This window comes from Myxine glutinosa, chromosome 12, assembly GCF_964187855.1.
Source record: "Myxine glutinosa chromosome 12, kmMyxGlut1.1, whole genome shotgun sequence".
Classification (NCBI taxonomy): Eukaryota; Metazoa; Chordata; class Myxini; order Myxiniformes; family Myxinidae; genus Myxine; species Myxine glutinosa.
This window is the reverse complement of record NC_136272.1, coordinates 88,916,747-88,940,642: the sequence shown is the minus strand read 5'-3', so window position 1 is coordinate 88,940,642 and position 23,896 is coordinate 88,916,747. Positions and strand designations below refer to the sequence as shown.

The 23,896-nt window shown below is 43.0% G+C and overlaps 1 protein-coding gene across 4 annotated transcripts in view; it reads right to left on the bottom strand.

Annotated features, from left to right (window-relative positions):
• The window catches only part of LOC137437592 (tyrosine-protein kinase receptor UFO), a 122,027-nt gene that overhangs the window by 5,564 nt on the left and 92,567 nt on the right, over positions 1–23,896 (bottom strand). For all 4 annotated transcript variants that reach the window (XM_078766081.1, XM_078766082.1, XM_078766084.1 and 1 more), the window contains 4 exons: positions 23,329–23,450; positions 18,799–18,908; positions 16,264–16,423; positions 9,062–9,198 (listed from right to left, as the gene is read on the bottom strand). In XM_078766081.1, the coding sequence (XP_078622207.1) occupies positions 9,062–9,198; positions 16,264–16,423; positions 18,799–18,908; positions 23,329–23,450 (529 nt within the window). The remainder of the gene's footprint in view (positions 1–9,061; positions 9,199–16,263; positions 16,424–18,798; positions 18,909–23,328; positions 23,451–23,896) is intronic.

The window sequence follows — 23,896 nt, the reverse complement described above, 5'->3', positions numbered from 1 at the left end:
CTCTCTCTCTCTCTCTCTCTCTCTCTCTCTCTCTCTCTCTCTTTCTTTCTTTCTCTCTCTCTCTCTCTCTCTCTCTCTCTCTCTCTCTCTCTCTCTCTCTCTCTCTCTCTCTCTCTCTCTCTCTCTCTCTCTCTCTCTCTCTCTCTCTCTCTCTCTCTCTCTCTCTCTCTCTCTCTCTCTCTCTCTCTCTCTCTCTCTCTCTCTCGTGGTGGGCGTGGCGTCATGGCGGCTGTGAGCAACTGCTCTGTGCTTTGGTGAGGCCGTTGCGTTTTTCCCCTGCCCTCCTCCCTCTCCTTCTCCATCCTGTGTGCTTCGGCATTGTGTTTTCATCCGTTCTGCACCCTTGTCTTCGAGAGAGAGAGGATTGAGAGCGGGCCCTTGTTGGGTGCGGCCTACTGGCTTTGACGGCGCTTTGTAAGCCATTTTTGTGCTTAGAACGCACGTTTTTTATTTACTTTAGCTCGATTATTTAGGTTTGATACCCTCTTGTCCGGTCCGGACAAGGGGGGGGGGGGGGGATTTGATCTGTTTGTTGGTGTTCGACAAACATTGGGTTCTCTCTGTTCTTGGCTACGAACTTTTATTTGGTCGAGTTAGAATGGCGGGCGAACGTTTCCGCATTGATACGTACGAATCGCTAACTCGTAAACACGGGCTAGCTTGTGTTCCTCCCAACGAGGTGGAAATTAACGATGTGCTTTCCGCCATTGGAAACATCGTTGGTGCACACAGTATTCGCGCTGCCTCTCGTATGAATAAGAAATTTGTCGTTTTTTTGTCCGAGGAGCACATGGTAGCGAGTGTAGTCGAACAAGGCTTGTTCATTGAACCGAACACGTTCCTCTCTGTGTTCGCTTTACAAGCCCCGACGGTAAAGATTAACATCAGTAATATCCCGCCATTTATTAGAAATGAGGAGTTACGTGAACAATTAAACAAGTTCGGTAAGGTCGTATCGAGGATTTCGATGGTGCCGATGCGAAATGTTTGCGATCGATTCAAACATGTCATGTCCTTTAAGAGAGTGGTGTACATGATACTGCCTGCAAATGTAAAAACGCTCAATGTCGTGTTGAGTGTGAAAATCAACGGCTTTGAATACAAAATGTATGCCTCCTCGGAGGCTATGACGTGTTTCGAGTGTGGGGCTTACAGGCATGTGAGGAGTGCCTGTCCCAATGCGGTTGAACCGCAGGAACGCGGAGGATTGGTGAGGAGCGACTCCTCTTCACCGCACCATGAAGGGGAGGAGGCGGATCGAGTGGTTAATCCACCCACCGCACCGACTGCGGTGAGTGAAGCGCCAGACCCGTCCCCCCCGACCGGGGGGGTGGGGGAGGGAGTGATAGACTTAGAACGTGAGGTGACTAACCCTGCCCCTCCACTTAAGGTGGGAATAAAAGTGGTTGAACCCTCTCTCATTTCGTCCACGGTACACGACAGTGCGGACGATACCATGGAAGTATCCGTAGTGGACACCAGGAAAAAAGGTCAGAAGCGTTCAAGTGATGAATCCTGTGATTCCGAAGAAAAACAAAATAAGATTCAGATCGTGTCAGGTTCGCAGGACCTCCAGGGTGAGGCCTACACCGGAAACTCCTTGGCGGTAATGGAGATGGTACAGGAAGTGTGTGTACATGAGGAAGATTCGCTGGCACCACTTGCTGAGATTGAGTATGACCCGGAAAATAGTCGATCCTCTCAGGCTGTGGTAAGTCCTTGTCCTGATAACCAAACTCGCTCAGACGAGTTAGCAGCTGGATCTGCCAGTGAGGAAAAAATAGATAAAGGGGAAAGTCCTTGCGACTGTGAGGATAACGTTAACCCTTCCCTGACTGATAAAAATGAAAGGGATGATGAGGTGGGGGACATACTTATAGCGACAGGGGATATGGTAAATTTGGAAGGGTCTGCAAAGAGTGCAGAGGTCCTTGACCCTGTAGAATTGCTGTTTCCAAAACTAAGTGTTCAGCAAATAGGAGGAAAAGATGCAGATCAAGATGAAGCACTTGATTCTGATGAAACCTCTTCTACTCCACTCTTTAGTGCTTCAAGTGCTCAAGAGAGTGAGGCGTGTGATGACAATACCATCACCATGGTTTCTCAAGAAAATGTTATCAAGTTCCTTGAAGAAACGTTCAGGAAAAGACATGTAAAAATCAAAGACTACTTTCCGAATCTGCATGATTTTATTTTGACTGCAAAGAACATGATTCGTGAACCGTATCAGGTTAACATGTCAGAACCTCAATTCCAGAGGCTAAGAAAATGTGTAACTCGAGCGGGCAAGGAACTTTATGAATAGTTAACAGAGTGGAGATAAAAGTAGCATCCTTAAACATCAACGGTGGTCGCAGTTGTGTGCGTCGCCTCCAGGTGTTTCAAATGTTTCAGAATGAAAAAATTGATGTGCTGATGTTACAAGAGACGCATGCAAATCAGTCTTCTGAGGTTGAGTGGCGTAATATCTTTAAAGGTTGTCACTTTTTCTCCAGTGCTTTTGTTGATGCCAAGGCTGGTGTTGCAATAGTCTTACATCCTAGACTCCAGCCGTTGGAGATCAGATGTAGAGAAATTTGCAAGGGCCATTTACTATCTGTGGAGTTTGTCAGCGGTAACCAAAAGATTTGCACGACTAATGTATACTGCCCTAGTGCGAACTCTGCAAGAAGTGCTTTTCTTCACAAGTTAGCAGGTTTTTTAAGCACTATTGACCTGTCCATGTTGGTTTGCTTGGGGGGAGACTACAACTGTACCCTCAACCCACAACTTGATAGAAACACTCCTGAGCCTCATCCACCGAGTGCAAGGCCTTTGGCACAGCTCATTAAAAAATTTCAACTTGTGGATGTGTGGCGGGTACAGAACCCTAATATCCGGCAGTACACGTGGGTTTGTGCCGCAAGAAATCTTTTGACAATGGCTCGTTTGGATAGAATTTATGTTAACCATGATAAGGTAAATCTTGTCAAGAATTCATATATAAGGCCATCTGGTTTTTCTGATCATCACATGGTTGTTGTTGTATGTGGCCTACCTCATCACGTGTGTAGAAGTGCATATTGGACTTTCAATGTCAAACTTTTACAAAGTGAGCATTTCAAAGAAGCATTCAGAATGGTATGGAAGGAATGTGAAATGCAAAAGTTTTCATACCTAAATTTAAGGCAATGGTGGGATTGCACAAAATCCCAAATTAAGTGTTTTTGCCAGCAATACTGTCGTTATAATACCTGTAACACACTTGGTGTGATAACTGCCTTAAAAAACGATATACTTTATTGTGAGCAGAAATCTGGAATGTCCAACGAAAATGTCCAGCAGTTGTCAGAGAAAAGAACACTACTGGCTGAAATGGTGAGAGAGCGTGCATCTGGTGCTTTTGTCCGACTGCGAATGGACAATATCCAACTTGACAAACCAAACAAAGACTTTTTCAACCTGGAAAAGACAGCCAAGACCCCTCAACAAATTCACGCTTTGCGCTCTTCTGCCGGTGCACTTCTGTCTTAAGTGACATCAAAGATGAATTACGAAACTTTTATTCAAAGCTGTTTGCCTTGAGAACTGTGAACCAGGAAAACAGAAACGAGATGTTTGAACTGCTCCCATCTTTGTCTGAAGACCAGCGACAACAACTGGAGCCTGGCATCTCTCTCGGAGAACTTACTGTTGCTCTTAAAGGAATTCAAGATGGGAAAGCCCCTGGACTTGACGGCCTCCCAGTTGAATTTTACAAGGCCTTTTGGGACATTCTAGGCCCTACTCTACTTGACATCTTTCATGATAGCCTTGAACAAGGTGAATTGCCACTAAGTTGCCGGAGGTCAGTTTTGTGTCTCCTTCCAAAAAAAGGGAACTTGCAAGACGCCACAAATTGGCGGCCTGTGTCACTCCTAAATACGGACTATAAAATATTGTCGAAGGCGCTCGCGATACGTCTAAAGGAAGTCATCCCCCTTTTGATTGATATTGATCAGTCTTATTGTGTTCCTGAGCGTTCTATTTACGATAACATTTTTTTGGTGAGAGACTTGATCAGTCTCGGTCGTACTACATCTCATGGTTTTGGTTTGGTTCTTTTAGATCAAGAAAAAGCTTTTGACAGTGTTGACCATTCTTTTTTGTTTGCTGTACTACAGAGAGCTGGTTTTGGACAAAATTTTGTTTCCTATGTTAAGTTGTTGTATGAAAATGCATCCTGTCTGTTGAAGGTAAACAACAGCTTATGTTGCCCTTTTCCCTTTCAGCGAGGCATCCGTCAGGGCTGCCCGCTTTCAGGAATGCTATACAGTCTCTCGGTCGAACCTTTACTAGCTTTGCTCCGAAACTCACTGGAAGGAGTCTCCTTAACAAAAAACCACAAAATGGTTACTTCAGCTTATGCGGATGACATTTGTGTTGCTGTTTCCAGCCAAAATGATGTGGGGGAGGTCTTTCGATGTCTGTCCCAGTTTGAGCTCGCCTCCACGGCAAAAGTAAATTGGAACAAAAGTGTTGCCTTATGGGTGGGCCCCAGTCCACCTTCCTCAGCTCTGCCTGTGTTACCAGGAGGAATGCAGTGGAACAAAGAGGGGTTTAAATATTTAGGGTTATTTCTCGGAGTCCAAGCATATGAACAAAAAAATTGGGAGGGTTTCTTGGAAAGAATTAAGCAGAAACTGGCTAGATGGAAACGGTTGCACCACCTTCTATCGCTTAAGGCAAGGGTGACAATAATAAATAACCTGGTGGTTCCTTTTATTTGGCATAAAGTTATCCCCCTCCAACCTCCGAGATACTTGGTCACATGCATTCAGAGGGTTCTAACTCAGTTTTTCTGGGGAGGCCACCATTGGCTTGGACCAGACACGGTGTGCAGACCCCGAAATGCAGGTGGCCAAAGCTTGATACATGTTCCGAGTCGGATAATGGCTTTCCGCATGTGGACGATAAAGCGTTTATTGTATGGTGAGTGTGTCCCGTGGCGGCCTCTCACAAACGCTTGGCTGCAGGAAGCAGATGGGTTGAAGTATGACCGAGAGCTCTTCCTCATGGACCTGCAGCATGTCAACACGACTCTGCTCCCCGAGTTTCATCAGAGCCTTCTGAATGCCTGGCAAGTCCTTGGAATACAACGATTAGAGGTGTCCTACGATGCAAAAAAATATATGCATGAGCCATTGGTTCTGAATCCTTTATTCCCTGAAATTTCAACCTCCAGGTCATTTATGCATTGCTTCACCTGTAATGGCATAAACAGAGTGCGAGACCTGATGAAGCCTTCCCTAAATGGATGGTTATCCACCGGTTCTCTCACATCAAAAGTGGGGGTTCGGTCATCTAGAATGGTGGACAAAGTTTTGAGAGTTGTGATTAAAACTTTCAGGGAATTAAATATCGGGTGGACTGGGGCAGATGAAGTGGTGGACTCTCGTCTCTATTTCCCCGAGCTCCAAGTCACCTCAAAAAAACAACAGGGTGTCTTTTCAAAGTCAGATGGTTGCGGTGTGTTCCATGTGATGGGAAAAAAAGTTATTTATGGGATATGCCAAGAGGTGCTTATACCGGGTTTCACAAAACCTTTAAAAAATCGGTGGGATGAGATCATTCCGGCTAATTCGTTCCTATCTCCAGTGTGGAAAGAGATGTATAGGTCTCCAACCTTAGGTCGAACCGGAGACTTAAATTGGAGACTAGTTCATCAGGCCCTGGTCACCAAATACTTACTTAATAAGTTTGATCCTTCTGTACTGAATGTTTGTCCTTTTTGTGAAGAGGCTGAAAATGTGACCCATGCTTTTGTGAAATGTAAGAGATTGGTACCCCTTTTTTGTTTCCTCCAACAGCTCTTTTATAAATTTCAGTTTGTTTTTTCTGTTGCAATTTTTGTGTATGGCATTGAAAGGAGCACCAAGAACAAGACAGCGGGCCCTTTCTTGAATTTTCTGTGCGGAATTGCTAAACTCGCAATATATAAAACTAGAAAGATCAAATTGAGTGGCAGAGATGAAAATGTGCTGTTTTGCTTCAAAGGAATAGTGTCGGCCCGGATAAGTTTCGGCAGTGTGAACGACGATTGTTTTACAGATGAGGTGTTGAGTTTGTTTTTGTAAATTATACTTACGCTCAATGTCCACATATACATGTATATACATTCTTTTTGCTTGTACAACTTTCTTTTTCTTGTAAAAATTTTGCGGTGTTCTTCCATGTGTGTTTTGATACTTTTATAATAAAAGCACATAAAAGTCAAGTCTCTCTCTCTCTCTCTCTCTCTCTCTCTCTCTCTCTCTCTCTCTCTCTCTCTCTCTCTCTCTCTCTCGCTCTCTCTCTCTGTGCGAGTGTGTCTCTGTGCGAGTGTGTGTCTCTGTGCGAGTGTGTGTGTCTGTGCGAGTGTGTGTCTCTGTGCGAGTGTGTGTCTCTGTGCGAGTGTGTCTCTGTGCGAGTGTGTCTCTGTGCGAGTGTGTCTCTGTGCGAGTGTGTCTCTGTGCGAGTGTGTGTCTGTGCGAGTGTGTGTCTCTGTGCGAGTGTGTGTCTCTGTGCAAGTGTGTGTCTCTCTCTCTGTGTGTGTGTGTGCGTCTCCGTCTCCGTGTCCGTGTCCGTCTCCTGGCCATGACATTGTGAAGGCAGGGGTATACCATCCTGGATGTGGGGGATCTCTTGGTCACTTCTGGGAGATTAATCAGCTGTTTCCATGCCACAAGCTAGTTTGAAAGAACTGGCCAGGGCTATACAACAAGAAGAAGAAGAAGAAGAAGAACAACAACAACAACAACAACAACGAGGCAACACATTACGTTAGATATTCATGCCTGTTTGTCCTTTATGATGTGCCTAAAAACATCAAGTTTCCTGTTTGGAATGATTTTCAATCATGTTTGACTGACAGACAGACTTGGAAAAAAGAATCACCTTCCTCCTCTCTGCACATGTACGTACGGGACAAGATTCCGTACAATTTACCAAATGAAAAGGCAAAGTACTGAGAAAATGCAGATTTGTTTTCCGATTCATGTTCTGATTCATGTTCATTAAAATTTAGCATTCAATTGAAATTTTGTTGTTGCTTGATCATAAAGTGACGTTTGCAGACAGACATACAGATAGACAGACAAAGTGAACTGATTGCTTAACCCCGCTTTTCAATTGGCACACGCAGACTAATAGAGCAAAATAGATCATTTTGACTTTTTTAGATCTCTCCATTGCTCATCAGATGTCTCGAAACCTTTAACTCAGCTGATGAATACAGTAATTTTATCTTATATTTTAAATTATGACGCTCTTTGTATGATCATTCAATTAAACAAAAACAATGTCAAAACATGTCATAAAAAGAAACTTTGGCAGAGGTTTGGGACAAACTTTGTACTTTTTTGTAAATCATTAGCCATGTTTATCATGAACAAGCAAGCATTATTTGGGTTTTTCCATGTCCATGCTGTCAGCTGTTTTTATCTCAAAACAGCAGAGTGAAGACACAAACGTTATAATTATTGGGTTTTTTTTAATGTTGCTGGTGGCGAAATGTCATGGTTATTGAACATGCCTCACAACGTAGAGACACTTTTTCCAACTAGTGGGGTGGCTAAAGTCCAAATTTAAGTGATATCGTGACACACTGGCCCAAAGGACCAAATTTGGCACAGTTCTACTTTAGGACCATACAAAACTTTTGAGAGGGGGCTGCCCGATTTTAGAGGCCCAGGTCAAGGTCAGGTCAAGGTCAAAGGTCAAATTATGTGTCTGTCATGTTTTTGCAATATCCAGCTAATATATAACCTAAAAAACTTGGTCTTAGTCACATAACAAACATATTTAGTCAATGAATCCATTACTATTATGGGAAGTTCCACCAGGTGACGGCCATATAGGCAGTGGCGGCGCCAGGCTGTCCCTGACCGGGGGGGGTGGGGGGGGGGGCTAACATCCCCGACGAGAGGGCTAAAATCGCTAAAATCAGTGGAATTAATCCATATTCATTCACAAAAATTTGATATTCACCATTACGTGAATATTCGACAGCCACAGACGGATTCACCATTACGTCCCTGACTGCGTTTGTTCCACAGGTGATTACATCTCCAGCATTCAATGTGATCGAGCGGTTTACCTGTATCATGTACGACAACACAACCCCACATGTCAATGTGAATGACCTTCGACAGGAGCTATTCCCAAGGAGAGTGAAGATGATGGAGAAGCTTCCTCCAACTCAGAACGCACTGCTCCAGCATGTAAATCGATGCCTGTACCAAGCCAGCATTTGGAGAGAGAGTCTGAAGCCCATCCTAGCTGCACCAAATCCAGATGGCTTTGGGTGGACCAAAGCAGATACCGGGTGGCGTCCAACCTGGACAACCCTGTCAGCTGCTGCTCTTAGTTGTAGAGAACTACTCAAGTGCGGATGTAAGGCGACACCCACTTGTTCAAAGAATTGCACGTGCAGGAACGCAGGACTGCCATGCACAGGACTGTGTCTCTGTCGCGGAAATTGTGAAGCATAAGTCATGCAGGCCGCGACCTCCTCTGTACTGGCCAATCCAGTATCCTCCCTCAGCGTATCGATGTACGTCAAAAACACCGATGCAAAAATGACCAACACATAATTTGACTTTTGACCTTCACCTGACCTTGAAATACAATATGGCAGCACCTGAGGATATTTTCCATAATACAAATGGATTCCTTGTCCTTAAAAATGATTATTTAGACACTGAGATAATGTTTCTATGACCGCTATGAGCTGGATATGGCAAAAACGTGACAAACACATAATTTGACCTTTGACCTTGACCTGACCTTGACCTGGGCTTCGAAAATCGGGCAGCCCCCTCTCAAAAGTTTTGTCTGGTCCTAAAGTATAACTGTGCCAAATTTAGTGCTTTGGGCCAGCGTGTCACGATCATTTCCATAAGCCACCCCACTAAACCCCAAACCTACAATCCAGATCCCTGGTTTTAAATTTATAATTGAGGCCAAAAATGATTTCCATTTTACAAAAATAAGATAATCCTGATCATGATCAATCTAACAGGTGCAGAGCACCAAGGTTGCTCAGTAGCAAAAGCTGACTTACAGGTCATCGAGGCAATCGGCCGGTTGCTTGAGACGGTAACCCTGCTGCAAGTAATCGTAGATCTCGTGATTTTGGATTCCGGGATAGGGCATCTGACCTCGCGTCACGATCTCCCACATGGTAACCCCAAATGACCACTGAAAAGGTACGGTCACTACAGATAGTAATCAGCAAATATAGTTTGATTTTGATAGAAACTGAGGACTGTATGGAGAATACAAGAGTACCGAACATAATGCAATAAAAAGTTCAGATTCTGAGAAAGGTACTTATAGGATAGAAAGAGCAAGGTTAAAATTCCTCGTCCATTAAGCTGAATTCCACGTCTTCACATCATCGTTGGTCATCATGCATTTACTTAATGAGCAATTTTTATACGGGGTCTAACACAGGAGGGGAATACGAGGAGCTGCAACACAGAACATGCACACACATGGACAAATACATGAGCCAACACGGGAATCGATGTCAGCCAAGCTCAGCCATCAAGCTTGGGGATGTGTGGGGTGGGGAGAAGAACATCACTTCACAGAACAAAATGGGTACCAGCGATGCCATCACTTTCCTCTGACTTAGCGGGGATTTGGAGATGATTTCATATCAGATCACTGAATTCAACCACCAATTATTTTCAGGTCAACATAGGCCAAAGGTCGACAACTTATTTTGGGGACTTTGCAAGTATCCTGCTATGCATGACATATTTCTTGTTTGTTGGTTTTTTTTCTTACTTGTTTTTTTGGTCCGGGCGATATCTCAGCCATTCGTTGAGCTAGGAAGCTGAAATTTGGGCATACAAGTGAGCAAGTGCTCTGACAAAAACTATATATATATTTTATTTTTTTGATAAATCAATTAGTTGATTAATTTTACTCAATTATTATTGATTTATCAAGTCCTTATTTATTTTCTTTCTCATCTGGGCAATATCTCAAGCACCTTTTGAGCTAGGAAGCTGATATTTGGACACGACAATGACCAAGTTATTTGGCTCAAAAAGGTATTTTTGATTTATTGATTAATCAATTAATCGATTAATTATTACATTTTCATTTAAGTGCTCAATTTATTTTCAAAAAGTTAAGTTTGGATGATATTGTGGTGGTTTAAGTATGATATGAGCAAATTGATTAGGAAATTATTTTACGATTATTATTTATTTATTTTAATTATTAATCTTTATATTCTTTCTCGTGTGGGCAATATCTCAGGCACCTTTTTTGAGCTAGGAAGCTGATATTTGGACATGACAGTGACCAAGTCATGCTTTCCTGTAAATGTCTGCTGTTCTTCTTCTGATCCAATCAGTTCATTTGATCATTTCCTTATTAAAGTGGACATCTCTCTGGCTGTTCTCAGAGAGCCACCTCAGCACCGACGAGTCTGGCATTTTACTCAGGCTGATTGGCACTGTTTTCAAGCAGCCATCAAACATCTGGACTGGTCTCCCATCTCTACTGCCTCTGACATCAACTCATCCTGGGAATTTTTCCAAAGTAAATTGCTCTCCCTCATGCACAGATTTATCCCGTCTAGTCTTCAGTTGTCCTCCCGTCTATGGTACATTGAATCTTGTGGTGAGGCAGATGCCCTGAAACAACTTGCCTTTGCCTCATGGAAGTCAAATCCAACGGAAGGCAATCTCCGTTCCTTTCACAAAGGTGCAAAAACAGATTCTTGCAACTACAGACCAATAAGCCTGCTCCCAATTATCAGCAAAGTCATGGAAACCATCATTGCTTTGGATATGAAATCTTTCCTCTTCTCCAATGGCTTGATCTCAGATCATCAATTTGGATTCAGACCAGGTCAATACTCTAGACATGCTGCTTCTCCTGTCTCAAAAATGGATGGAGGTCCAAAATGCCAAACAGGAAATGAGAGCTGTCTCCCTCGACATATCTCGTGCCTTCGAAACGGTCTGGCACCCACCCTTGCTCACCAAACTCTGCTCCTATGGTATCCATGGAAACCTCCACACATGACTTGCAGACTTCCTCACCGGTCGCAGTCAACTTGTGGCTCTGAATGGAATTCTCTCATCTCCCCTTCCTGTTCAGGCTGGAGTTCCTCAAGGCAGTGTTCTAGGTCCTGTGCTTTTTCTGGTCTTCATCAATGATCTCTCTGACTGGTAAATCCCCTCTATATCTTTGCTGATGACTCCACTCTCTGCTGCTCCATATCTCATCCATCAGATCTGCAGTCTGCAACCTCCTAGCTCTCCGCAGACCTGGACAAAATCACAAACTGGTAAAACAAGTGGAACATGTCTTTCAATCCTGACAAATCTCACACTCTCACTACGTCTCTCCGAAAAGACTGTCTGGATAACCCTCCCTTCTACTTTCTCAAAAATCCTCTTCAAGAAGTTCTGTCATTCAAGCTTTTGGGTCTCACTATCTGCCATTATCTTTCCTGGGAAAACCACATTTCCAAGCTGGCCTCCAAAGCCAGTCGCTGACTGGGCATCCTCCGTCATGCAAAGTCCTTCCTTGGCACATCTGAGCTCCCCACCACATACAAAGCTTTCATCCACAGCTTGATGAAATACTGCTCTACCCTCTGGGCCAGTGCTCCTGCTTCACACCTAGCTCGGCTTCACACTCTAGAAACCATAGCTTTCAGAATCAATGGTATCTCGCGCGATGAAGCCGATTCTGAGGGCCTTTCACTCACTCACCGCAGGCAGGTTTGGTGGTCTTTCTGTCTTCTACCGACTCTTTTCCGACCTAGCTCCCCCAGCTCTGTCTGTGCTCTGTCCCCCAAATATTCCTTCAGGTCGCACAAGATCTGCCAGAAACCCTCTACTGCTGAAACTGCCAAAATCAAGACTCTCTGCTCACCTTCACTCTTTCATGCCTTTTTTCTCCCACCTCTGGAACAAACTCCCTCACTCTCTTCAATCCCACACCTCCCTCCAGGTCTTCAAAACAGTTGTTTACCACCATCTCTTATCGTCCCCCAACCAAAACCTCTATCTTTTCCACCCCCGTTAATTCATCCCAGATCCACCTTATTGAAATACCGACTTCTTTCCTGGAAGCCCTAGCAGTGTCGATTTGTTTTATACCTCAACCACCCCCATCCCTTCCCCTGCCCCCACCCCCCCCCCCAAGCCCTCTCCTTCCCACAGATCTCCAAACGTCCCAGTTCTCTACCGTTGTTGTGCTTCCCTCTCTCTCCCCATCTTGTCTCCCGCTCCCCTTATTATGTTTTATGTGTCCGTCTTTTTTTTTTTAATGATTAATGTTAGCTCGTACATGAGCCTCGATCTTGTATACCAAAAAAAAGTGATTTGGTTATAAAGGGTATATTTGATTTATTGAGGAATCAATCAATCGATTAATTATTTTATTTTTTTCAATGAATTACTTATTTTTCAAAAAGTTAGATTCGGATGAGTTGATTAAAAATTACTTATTTTTTACGATTATTATTATTATTATTTTTTAATTACGCAATTAATCAGTCAATCATTGTACACCGCTCCCTCCCAATTCCGTCTCCATGTGCTACATGGCAGTATCGTCGGGCGCCAATAAAGCCCCGACAATGCCGCACGCTGGAGGATATGTTTAATTATTTGGCATGGGGCAGTGTACTTTGAATGTATCTCTACTTGTTTATCATTTTGTGTCGTCACACAACTTAACCAAGAGCAACACAATTTTCACTTTTTGTTTTGCTCCTTAAAACAAGCAAAGACTAATCTTATGCTAATAATACATAAATTTGCCAAATATAATCAGTAAATATCTGATAATAAATGCCCTCATGAACTTAAAACAACTTTAAATTTGAACATGCATCTTACTATAATTCACCAAATGTCCGTCCGTCTGTCTGTCTGTCTGTCTGTCTGTCTGTCTGTCCATCCGTCCGTTTGAAGGTACCACAAAAACGACTGAACCGATCGCAACGATATTTTGGGTGGTTAATCCTGGGATCCCCTGGAGTAAAATAGGCTATATTGTTTTTCCAATTTCAGCTTTAGTCTCCAGCATTCTCAGGTTTGGACTCCCGCATAACATTCGCGTTCGCATAACGTTCATTGTGACGATGTTTTCATTGTGACGATGTTGTTTTCCCGGGTGCCGCACAAACGGCTACACCGATCGCTGCACGGCTGCACCGATCGGACTTGGTGACCTTGGACAAAGACCTTTAATAAGGATGCGGGTTGAATCCCTGCTTGAGAGAATTCCAACCCCCTCTCCGCCATCACGGCCGTCTCTCCAACTCACAATCCCATGAGATATGCGGAAAGGATGACCCAAAACCAATATAAACATCATTACACATCGTTCATATATAAACGTCATTAAAAGTAAATAATGACCTCGGCCAAAGTTCAGACGACGTTTAATCTCTACATGAGAGAATTCCACATAGCTATTTGGGCGGTGTATACGCTAACAGATCGCTGTCTCCATCGATCTTGCTGAGGCCGTAACAACGATCGGCTCAAAATCCTTTTAACTGTTGATTTGGTAGTTTTTACAATGAAGGAAACACGTATCGGGAGTACATACGACATCGGGAGTACTAACTGCACGCGTCTTCAGTATCAAGCTTAAATCTGTCATGGCGGATCTGAAGAGCGGAATGCTTGGAGAAGTGGTGGGCTGATCGGCATGAAGGAGGATCAGAAATGTGGACTCCCACACTGCCACATCCTGCTGATACTTACTCCCGCATGACGTTATTTTCCTGGGTGCCGCACAAACGGCTGCACCGATCGAGTTTTAATGGATGTTTATATAAATCGTTTAAAAGAAAAAAAGCCTTCAATTTCTGATATTTAGCCTTTTCATTTGGGCCTCCCAATTGAAGGCCCACCGGTAGGGTGGGTACCGTTGCTAGTTGCTGGAATACACCATATGGGGACGCTGCAACTCACTTAACGGTTTTTGGGTAATTATATTTTCATCAAATTCTATGCCAAAGGTTGAGTTTCCTTCAATAAGCAAAATAATAACGACAATCTATTTAAAACTGGAAACCACTAGATGTTCATTTTCCAAGCTACATTCGGGTGGACTCACTTCAAACGGCCGTTCTATTTAACACAAGTATACTTTGGTCTGCATAGTCTCACAGGGTGGATCAGAAGTAGCACACTAACCTTTGAGTTGTCCAATACAGGATTCATTCCTGACCAGACTATAAGCTATTGGATTGGTGGGTGTTGCATCACAAAGTGTGCTGGCCTTGCGATGGACATTAAGCCGGGTGTCCCATCTGCTGGCATTAGCTAGTCGATGTTAGAGATCCACTGTGTTCATGAAGAGTAGGTGAGTTATCACTGGCACCCTGAGCAAATTTCAAATTCATGTCCAATCTGGCAAGCCGTTTCATGAAATACTTTGGCTAAACCTCATATTTAGCCGACCCAACAAAGACAGTGGGAGTAAATAATGGAAGAAGAAGACGAAGAAGAAGAGGTAGTGGTAGTGGTAGTGGTGGTGGTAGTCGCGAACTTAGGTCTGAATTATGATATGAAAATTGTTTAATGATGGAATTTTAAACCAGCAAGCGATGTTAAAGTGATGTGTTCAATATTTAATTTATCTTCATTGTTCTGGAAAAGGTGTTAAAGGGAAATGTAAAGGTATCTGACTTACCATTCAAACGATACGTAAAAAATAAACATAAAATTAAAATCGTGAAAAGTGAGAATTACCAACTTTTCAAAAAGTTTTAATTTGTCAGTAGTTCAACAAACAGCAGATGAAAAACCTCAGATTGCAGCCAGAAAATAAGGAACAAAGCAAATGACAATAGTCCGTGGGCTGAGTAGGGTTTACATGCACCGCCCCCACAACTTAACTTCCTGGGTATGTCCATGAGTTTTTTTCTGTTAACATGGTTTTTCCTAACCCTGAGGGTGGGGGGTACATGGACATACCCGGGAAGTTAAGTTGTGGGGGGGGGGGGGGGGGTGCATGTAAACCCTACTCAGCCCACGGACTACAAGAGAACAAGCAATGCTCACAATCAAAACCTTTTACAAACAAATCTATGCGTTTTTGGCTTGTGTGTGTTTTTGTTATGTGCTTTGGTGTATTTTACTCTTCATTTCCCTCTTTTTCAATGTACCTACAGAGAGGTGAACTCTTGCAATGCTTTTGTAAAGTTCATTTGGCTGTGCCTGGGTGGGTTTGAGGGTAGAGTAGTAGTAGCCAAAACCCGAATCCTGTCTAGTTTCCTCTTGTGACTCCATCTTTACCTTGTTGGGTTCCTCCTGATGACTCCAATGCTGTATTTGGTGTATAATTTGACGATAATTATTTACATCAAAGGAAATACATGGACAACAAGAATGGCACTCGAAAGAGCGCACATCTCCACCAGCCTGGACAGTTTACATTGTGTATCCCACTGAAGGGCCAGATTTGGATCCGGACCTGAACCAAAATCAAATCGGCCCTCCAATTACCTAACTAACCTATCCACCAAGTTTCATCCGAATCTGTCAACTTTTTGAGATATCGTGCTACATATTGTTTTGGCCCCATCTGTCAACGGTGAAGAATCACTTTAAACATTCTCAGGTCCGAATCCGAGTCCGAATTTTTACCAAAATCTAATCATTTCATCCTCGTCACACACCCAACCTCTCCACCAAATGTACCCGAATCCGTCCACAATGTTTTGAGATATCCTGCTCACAGACAGACAGAGGTGAAAACATAACCTCCGCCCACCTTCGGTGGCGGAGATAATCACTTAACCTGGTTAATATATTTTCATCCCAGACGTTTGGCTCTCCAATATAGCCTGGAATTAATTTGGGTTGGTCCGTTTGCTTTCACATGCTTTATAAAAGGAAAAATGTGGAAAAGCACAAAGTGCTCAAGTATGATGAAATGCATATTTGTGGCTAATTACCCGAAACAAGTGTGCAATTTTAAGTGTACTTTCCAGTTGTGGGTGGATGAGAAATTCAATTGCAATCACGATTATTTGTGCCAGTTGTAATTATGCAAAAGCCGTGCTCTTGAGCTCGATCAGACGCATGAAAAATGCCCGGAATGACAATAAAAGCGGCAGAAGCAGGAAAAGTGGAAGCCAAGCGAGGAAAAGGATGAATGAAAATAAATAAATAAGGATTTCACTTGCGAAATCAAAATCTGACTGTTCCAGGCGTTTCTGGTTCAACTCCTCATTCCAAATGAGTCCCTCGACACCGGTAAACTCACCACATCACTCTTGGTTGTGTAAAGCCGATCAGCCAGACTTTCTATGGCAATCCACTTCACCGGCATCTTGGAAATGCGGCCTTGCCTGTAATAATCACCACTGTAGATCTTTTTGGAAAGGCCAAAATCTGCCACGCACACCCTCATATTCTCGTGTAGCCTGAAAAGCAGCACAAACGACTGGTCCATGAATCGCAGCACGGTCTATAATAATACTAATAATATAATACTAACTTTCCTTGTTATTCTCCAATGATCCCTCCAAATGAAAAGGCATCAATGTATTTTACCACAAATTACAAGAATATTAGTAAACAATATGGACAAACATATGGAATATGGGATTTGAACCTGGGTTCCAAATTTTTCTTTCCATATACAATTACAGAACATCGGAGAGATATCTTGAAGGAATTTATTTGAGAAAATCCAAAGGTGAATTGATCATTTGGGATGATATAAACTCCAATAAGGTTTAAAATCATCCTGTCACAGTTGTTCCCGGGAAATGAATTTTTGCATAACTTGAAATTCCAGACGTTGTTTTGCTCTTATAGTATTATTATTATAGTATTATATAGTCTTATTTTGTTCAACAGATTGAATACGATTTGACACAAATTGCAATGCATCATTATTCATGCGATACAAAACTGAAACGGGGAAATTTATAAATAACAACAATACTGCGACTTTCATTAATATTGCAATGCAAGAGACAAAAACTGAAAAGAAAAGATTGTTAGGGGGTGTATCAGAACGAGAAAGAGTTATGGGGCGTATCAAAATGAACAAAATGGTTAGGGGCATGTCGGGTCGAGCAAGAGGGTTGGGGGGGCATATCGGATCGAGCAAGAGGGTTGGGGGGGGGCATATCTGATCGAGAAAGAGTGATAGGAGCATGCCAGATCTGGAAAGAGGGTTGTAGTCAGGTTCACGATGTTTTTTCGTTCAAAATCATGGTAGATTAGCAAACCTATACATTTTTGGAAACGTTATTACATGGAAAATCTGAAAATCAATGTTTACATTTGCCAATTCCGACCAATTCGATTCGACCAATTCGACCAATTCCATTCGACCAATTCGACCATTCGACCATTCGACCAATCGCTTCGATCGACCATTCGACCATTCGACCAATTCGATTCGATTCATCGAATTCGATTCGATCGACCATTCGTCCAATTCGATTTACCAATCAATTTGACCGACCTTTGCTTGTGTGGAACGGACTGTGAAAACGATGCGGACTATATTGTCGGATACGACACACAGGACAGTGATGACGAACTCTAAATGGCATATTCTGTAATCGTGTATGTTTGATGCCATTGACTGCCTGTGTATATTTTGTCATTGACTGCCTGTGTAGATGTGAAGTTATACTGACTGCATGTGTATATATGATTTTGCTGACTGCCTGTGTATGTTTGGTGATATGAATTATTGTGACACATTTTCATGTTATTAACTGCCTGTACAAAATGATAACATGTATCTTATTATGCAACAAGATTATGCAACTTATCGTGAATATAAAGACAGTATTTTGCAATTCAAAACCTTTGATTCGTGTCTTACCATTCCCCATAGCACTAATTTGATACTTTCATTGGATTCCTTGTCCCTGAAAATATAGGTTTAGTATATTTTAAAAAGTTTTTAGGGTAATTCGAGGCAGAAATAGAACAAAATATGTATTTTACAGTGGCCATTTTGAAAATCCAAAATGGCCGCCATACAGGTATCTCTCCAAATGTAAACATTGATTTTTAGTTTCGTTATGCTATAACCTTTCCAAAAATGTATAGGTTTGCTAATCTACCATGATTTTGAACGAAATATAATTTATTGACATAGTGAACCTGACTATTGGGGGGGCTGTTGCATTGAGCAAGAGGGCTGGGGACCTGTCAGATTGGGCAAGAAGGTTGGGGGCCCTGTCGGATAGAGCACGGATGTTGGGGGAATGTCAAATTGAACGAGTGTTGGGGAGCGCGTCAGATTGAGGAAGAGTGTTGGGGAGCGTGTCAGATTGAGGAAGAGTGTTGGGGAGCGCGTCAGATTGAGGAAGAGTGTTGGGGAGCACGTCAGATTGAGGAAGAGTGTTGGGGAGCATGTCAGATTGAGCAAGAGGGTTGGGGCCCTGTCAGATTGGGCAAGAAGGTTGGGGGCCCTGTCGGATAGAGCACGGATGTTGGGGGGGAATGTCAAATTGAGCGAGTGTTGGGGAGCGCGTCAGATTGAGGAAGAGTGTTGGGGAGCACGTCAGATTGAGGAAGAGTGTTGGGGAGTGCGTCAGATTGAGGAAGAGTGTTGGGGAGCATGTCAGATTGAGGAAGAGTGGTGGAGGGCACGTCGGATTGAGCAAGAGTATTCGGGGGGGGGGGGGGTTGTTGGAATGGGCAAGAGAATTGGGTGTGTCACAATGGACAAGATTGTTATTAGAGGCGTGTTAGAATGTACAATGTGGTTTCAGAATGAAAAATGGAGTGAGTGTCAGAATAAACATTGCTAAAATCCAGAACTGACATGCAGTTGCGTGCAGCCAGGTCACGATGTATGAAGTTTTTTGAGGCAAGATATTCCATACCACTTGCAGCATCTATCATGAACTTCATCAGTGACTGCAGGGGAATACACTGTGGAGGAAGAAAAGGAACAATAAATTGTGTGCACCCAATCAGAATGGGCTCACTTTGTTCAATCAAACTTGGACATGACAATTGATACAAAATATAGGCTCATGGAAGAGTGAGTATGTAGAGATTGAAAAATAGTTATTATTATTAGTAGTAGTCGTAGTAGTAGTAGTAGTAGTAGTAGTAGTAGTAGTAGTAGTAGTAGTAGTAGTAGTAGTAGTAGTAGTATCAGTAGTAGTAGTAGTAGTAGTATTAAGTATTAATATTAGTAGTAGTAGTAGTAGTAGTAGTAGTAGTAGTAGTAGCAGTAGTGGAAGTAGTAGTAGCTACTACTACTACTACTACTACTACTACTACTACTACTACTATGAGAAGAGTACGCACCCGCTGGGTGGGTCGAGTTTGTGCATTACTTGATAAAAGTATAGTCTGCATGCGATTTGGAAGAAGACTATAAATGTTTGTGTGGTATGCGTAAGAATATAAAAGGTCTATCGAGTGAAGGGGTCTAAAAGGTGGCTAAACTGTCGAAAGGGTCTTAAAGGTACAAAGAATTGAAGGGGTCTAAAGGGTATTAAGGGACATACGAGTTTCTAAAATCTAAAAGGTATTCAGGGTCTTTACAGTCATATTCGGGATCTTTTAAAGACACACACACACACACACACACACACACACACACACACACACACACACACACACACACACACACACACACACACATATATATATATATATATATATGATATATACATACAGGCGCGTCAAGAATGGGGGGGGGGGGGGGGCGGGAGGGTCGCTGCCTCGGGGTCCGTTGAGGGGCCCGAGCTTCTCCTGTAATTTTTTTTTAAACAGTACAGTGAAACCCCTCATCGGCCCATCCTCATTTCCTCATCGTTGCATTTAAAAGCAGAAGCTGATTTTGCTTTCCTTGCCGGTGTCGCGAAATAAATCCGCCCCCGTATAAACTCTCCCCCGGCGAATCTGTACCGGTATAAACTCGCCCCCCGGCGGATCTGTACCGGTATAAACTCGCCCCCCGGCGGATACGTTTCTCGCCCTCATCAAATAGAATCGCCCCCATTCTCGTTTGCGGACATATAAATATACATATGGAAATTTTGGTTTACAAGAGGGGACGTGATAAAAGTACTACTAATATTGTTTGGGGAATTGATTGAGACACTCTAGCTTCATATCGAATGTACTTATGTGACATGTACTTGAAAATTACTACATCTGAAACGAGCAATATGCTTTCTAAAATAAGTAGGAACAGTGATAGATAAATGAGATTCAACATTTAATAATGACTTATTGTGCTTATAAGTAAAACTCTGAGATATGTTATCAACAGATGCTGACCACATTCGACAACGATTATCATAAGTCTTTGTCTAAAAGTTGCAACAAACATTGACATCTCCAACTTCTTGTGACAACCACACAAAGCCAAATCCATACTGATATAATATAGTATTTATATGAGTCGCCCATGCAACCCTACCAGCATCATCAAGATATTTTAACATGTTATAACATTCATAAGGTAGTCTAGTATTGTTTAGTTGTACAAGTTTACACCAATATTCAGTTGCTCTAGTTGTAGATTAATTGTAAAAGAACTCTTCCACAATCACCAAGAGCCATACAATTGTTACACTTTTTTCCAAGTTTGAATATCTGCTGAAACATGTACATATATATTATGAGGGGGCGATTTTGTCACGGGGGAGAGTCTATTTCGTGGCAGGGGGGCGAATCTATTTCGAGGGGGGCGAATCTGTACCGGTACAGAATTGCCGGGGGGCGGATCTGTTTCGTGACACCGGCTTTCTTGCCAGAAACAAAACAACATTTACCGCTGTTAATGGTAAGTTTCAAACTTTACAGAAAATGGTTAATAACAAGAATGTGCGTTACAAAAAAATGGGTGTCTCCTTTTTGTCCCCCCAAAAAATGATTAACCATCTTCTTACGTATTTTTTGCCAATCTTATGGAGAAATCGTGTTCAACAGTCGAGGGTGTGAATTGACTCGATCGGTCCAAACGTCCCTCTATCCTTTATTTTTGATCATACGGCTAAATAAAAGTGACCATTTGTTTTTTAAAGCTTTTTTTGTTTTTCATAAAAGAAAGTTCCTTAAAAAGTTATAAAAGAGAGAAAGGGTGGGGTGGGGGCCCTGATGTTGTTTGCCTCAGGGTACGTCCTGGCTCATGACACACCTGTGTATGTATGTATGTACGTATACATTATATTGTGTATATATATATATATATATATATTGTTGCGGTTTTGAGAACCCACACAGGTAACATCATTAAAGGTTAAAGGTTGCACCCCATAGTTAGGCCACAAGCAACACGTAGGTCACCTTAGGACGTTAGTTACTTCATAGTATGTGTTTAGGATAAGGCCATTCCCAATAGTTGCATCTGCGTTGTGTAGAACAAATAAGAGTAGGCTCCGTTCATCCATTTTGCAGCCTCCCTCCAACCGACGCCATTGAGCGCTATCCTGTCTGCACCCCATTGCCCCTCGCAGTTTGTTACACCTCCTTTGCCAGCAGCGTTCGCTGCCCTTGGGCTTCCGCTCGAACCAGCCCAAATGCCATGAGGTAAGGCCCGAAAAGGGGGCGGAGTGCAAGGGTGGGGGTGTGGCCACGTCAAGCAGCCGTCAAAGGCGGAGCCGGTAAGCCCTCAACAGCCAATCAGGGCTGAGGCGACATCGCCTGATAGGGTGTGGCTGGACATTCCAGAGGGTTCGCTGGGCATGGCAATAAAACCCTTCGTGCGAGGCCCCCACCTCAGTTAAGGGAGAGGCACTCACCAAGTTCATGTGCAGAGTTATGAGGAGAGAGCTCGAGTTATGAGGAGAGAGCTCGAGTTATGAGGAGAGAGCTCGAGTGATGAGGACGGACGCAACTGCAATCATTGTGAGTTTGAGTTATGAGGCAAGCGCTTGATCGGAGTCGAGTTATGAGCCGGGGTCCTCAGTTGAGTTGAGCTACGAGTCTTGATCGGAGTTGTGATGGGAGAGGCGCTCATCGAGTCTTGAGAAAGTAACGCGTTGAGGACTGACGCCGTGGCATGCATTGCAGAGGACTGCAGCATTGAGAGGGGCTGGTGCAGAAGGACGTTGGTGAAAGGCACTTGGTAACACCGTTGGGGAAGTGGCGCATCATTCATAGCAATACCGGGAGCGCGTATAAAGGCGCCGGTACAAGTATTACATACGCCATATAATCACCACTTACCGATCCCCCGATATATAATTGTCCGCTTCACGCCTACGCCACGCGGAGAGCTTGCCTGCCGTCTTCCACCATCTGCACGGTATGAGTTTGGGACCGGATGAGCTGTGGACCCTTGGACCCTCAACCCGACCATCTTCAAACCCTGTGTGAGTGAGTCTGAGAGTGAGTCTGAGTGTGAATGGGCCCGTGTCCAGGAAATAAGTAAGACTGTATAAGGCTGCCCTGTGTATCTGCTTCTTCCTCTTCTCTGTACATTCTTTCTTTCTCTTCCTCTTCTTATTTGTACAAAGTGTGTACTTCTCTTCCTTCCCATACCATTGTAATAAATTGCCTGTTCTTCCTGGTTTCCTTTCAATTCGACCGTATCAGTCTTTTCCTCAATTGGGTAAGCGCGGCACGATTGACAACTGCTCGAATCGGGTTTAGTACCTGCTAACGGCCCGGATCGCGGCTTGCTTCGCTCGGCGTGTCCACTAACGCCGTGGTTCGGTTGGGGTTATTTTCCTTGCTTCACGGCCGGTGTTAGTACTTAGGTAATAGGACTAATTCGACAAACAACCCTATTTAACACCGACCGGAAGGAATGTGATAGCCCCGGGATCGCGTCGGCCAGTAAAAGGACAAGGGGAATAACCCCCTCTTGATAAGGGGAAGGCCAACGTTTGGAGATCCGCAACAATATTAATATATATATATATGAATATATATATATATATATGTATATATAGATATATATATATACATACATACATACATACATACATACATACATACATACATATATATATATATATATATATATATATATATATATATATATATATACATACATATATACAGTATATTATATTCTTTAAAATAAAAGCATCATAGATAAAGCTTAATTATACTGTTCTTTGTTGTGAAACAACAGGACAGCTCAGAGTGACAGAATGGTGATCTGTCCAGAGTTTTTCAGAGTCACAGAAATGTACACATCTTGTCATAGGTGTTGCTATTCCGTAAAGAGACTTTGATAATGAAAATGGCAATGATCTTTTCAAAATGTGGACCATTGATAGAATATGACATACCAAATTTCAAACGCCACTAGTTTTGTTTTAAAAGAGCTCCGCTTCAGGATTGAAAACCAGAAGGATCATAATGTGAGGTGGGCACTCACTGATGGATTGTCACTGATTCGGGAACGTAGGAGAAAGCTGTGCAGGTCTCCATGCTGCATGAAGGGGATAATCACCATAGGCCGTGGAACTCTATGGTGTACAGAAGTCTCCAAGCACACACCTGCCAGGGGACAGCAAAAATAAATAAAATAAAATGTCAAGGTTGGGTGTGGGAGGTGGTGCAGAGTTGGTGCACTTAGCCCTGAGCTGTATAGTGTGGGTTTGATTCCTGACCCAACTATAAACCAACTATAAAATGACCCATTTGGTGTTTCATAGTTTGGGTGTTGCATTACCATGTGCACCATTACCATACAGGACTTTCAAAATAACATAATCCGCCCAGAATGCTCGACACACATGTTAATGTATATCGTGTGGGCAAGATTAGGATTGTTATCTAAAATGGCTCACAAAGCTTCTAAAAGAAGCTGAAAATACAAAAAAATCTCACAGAAAGGGGTGCGTCTGTGCACAAGAAAAGAGTTGGAAAACTCTCTCAGCTCACCCAAAAAGCTGAGATCTTGCAGCTGTTTGTGTTGCAAAAACACCAGATTCAGTGGGCCG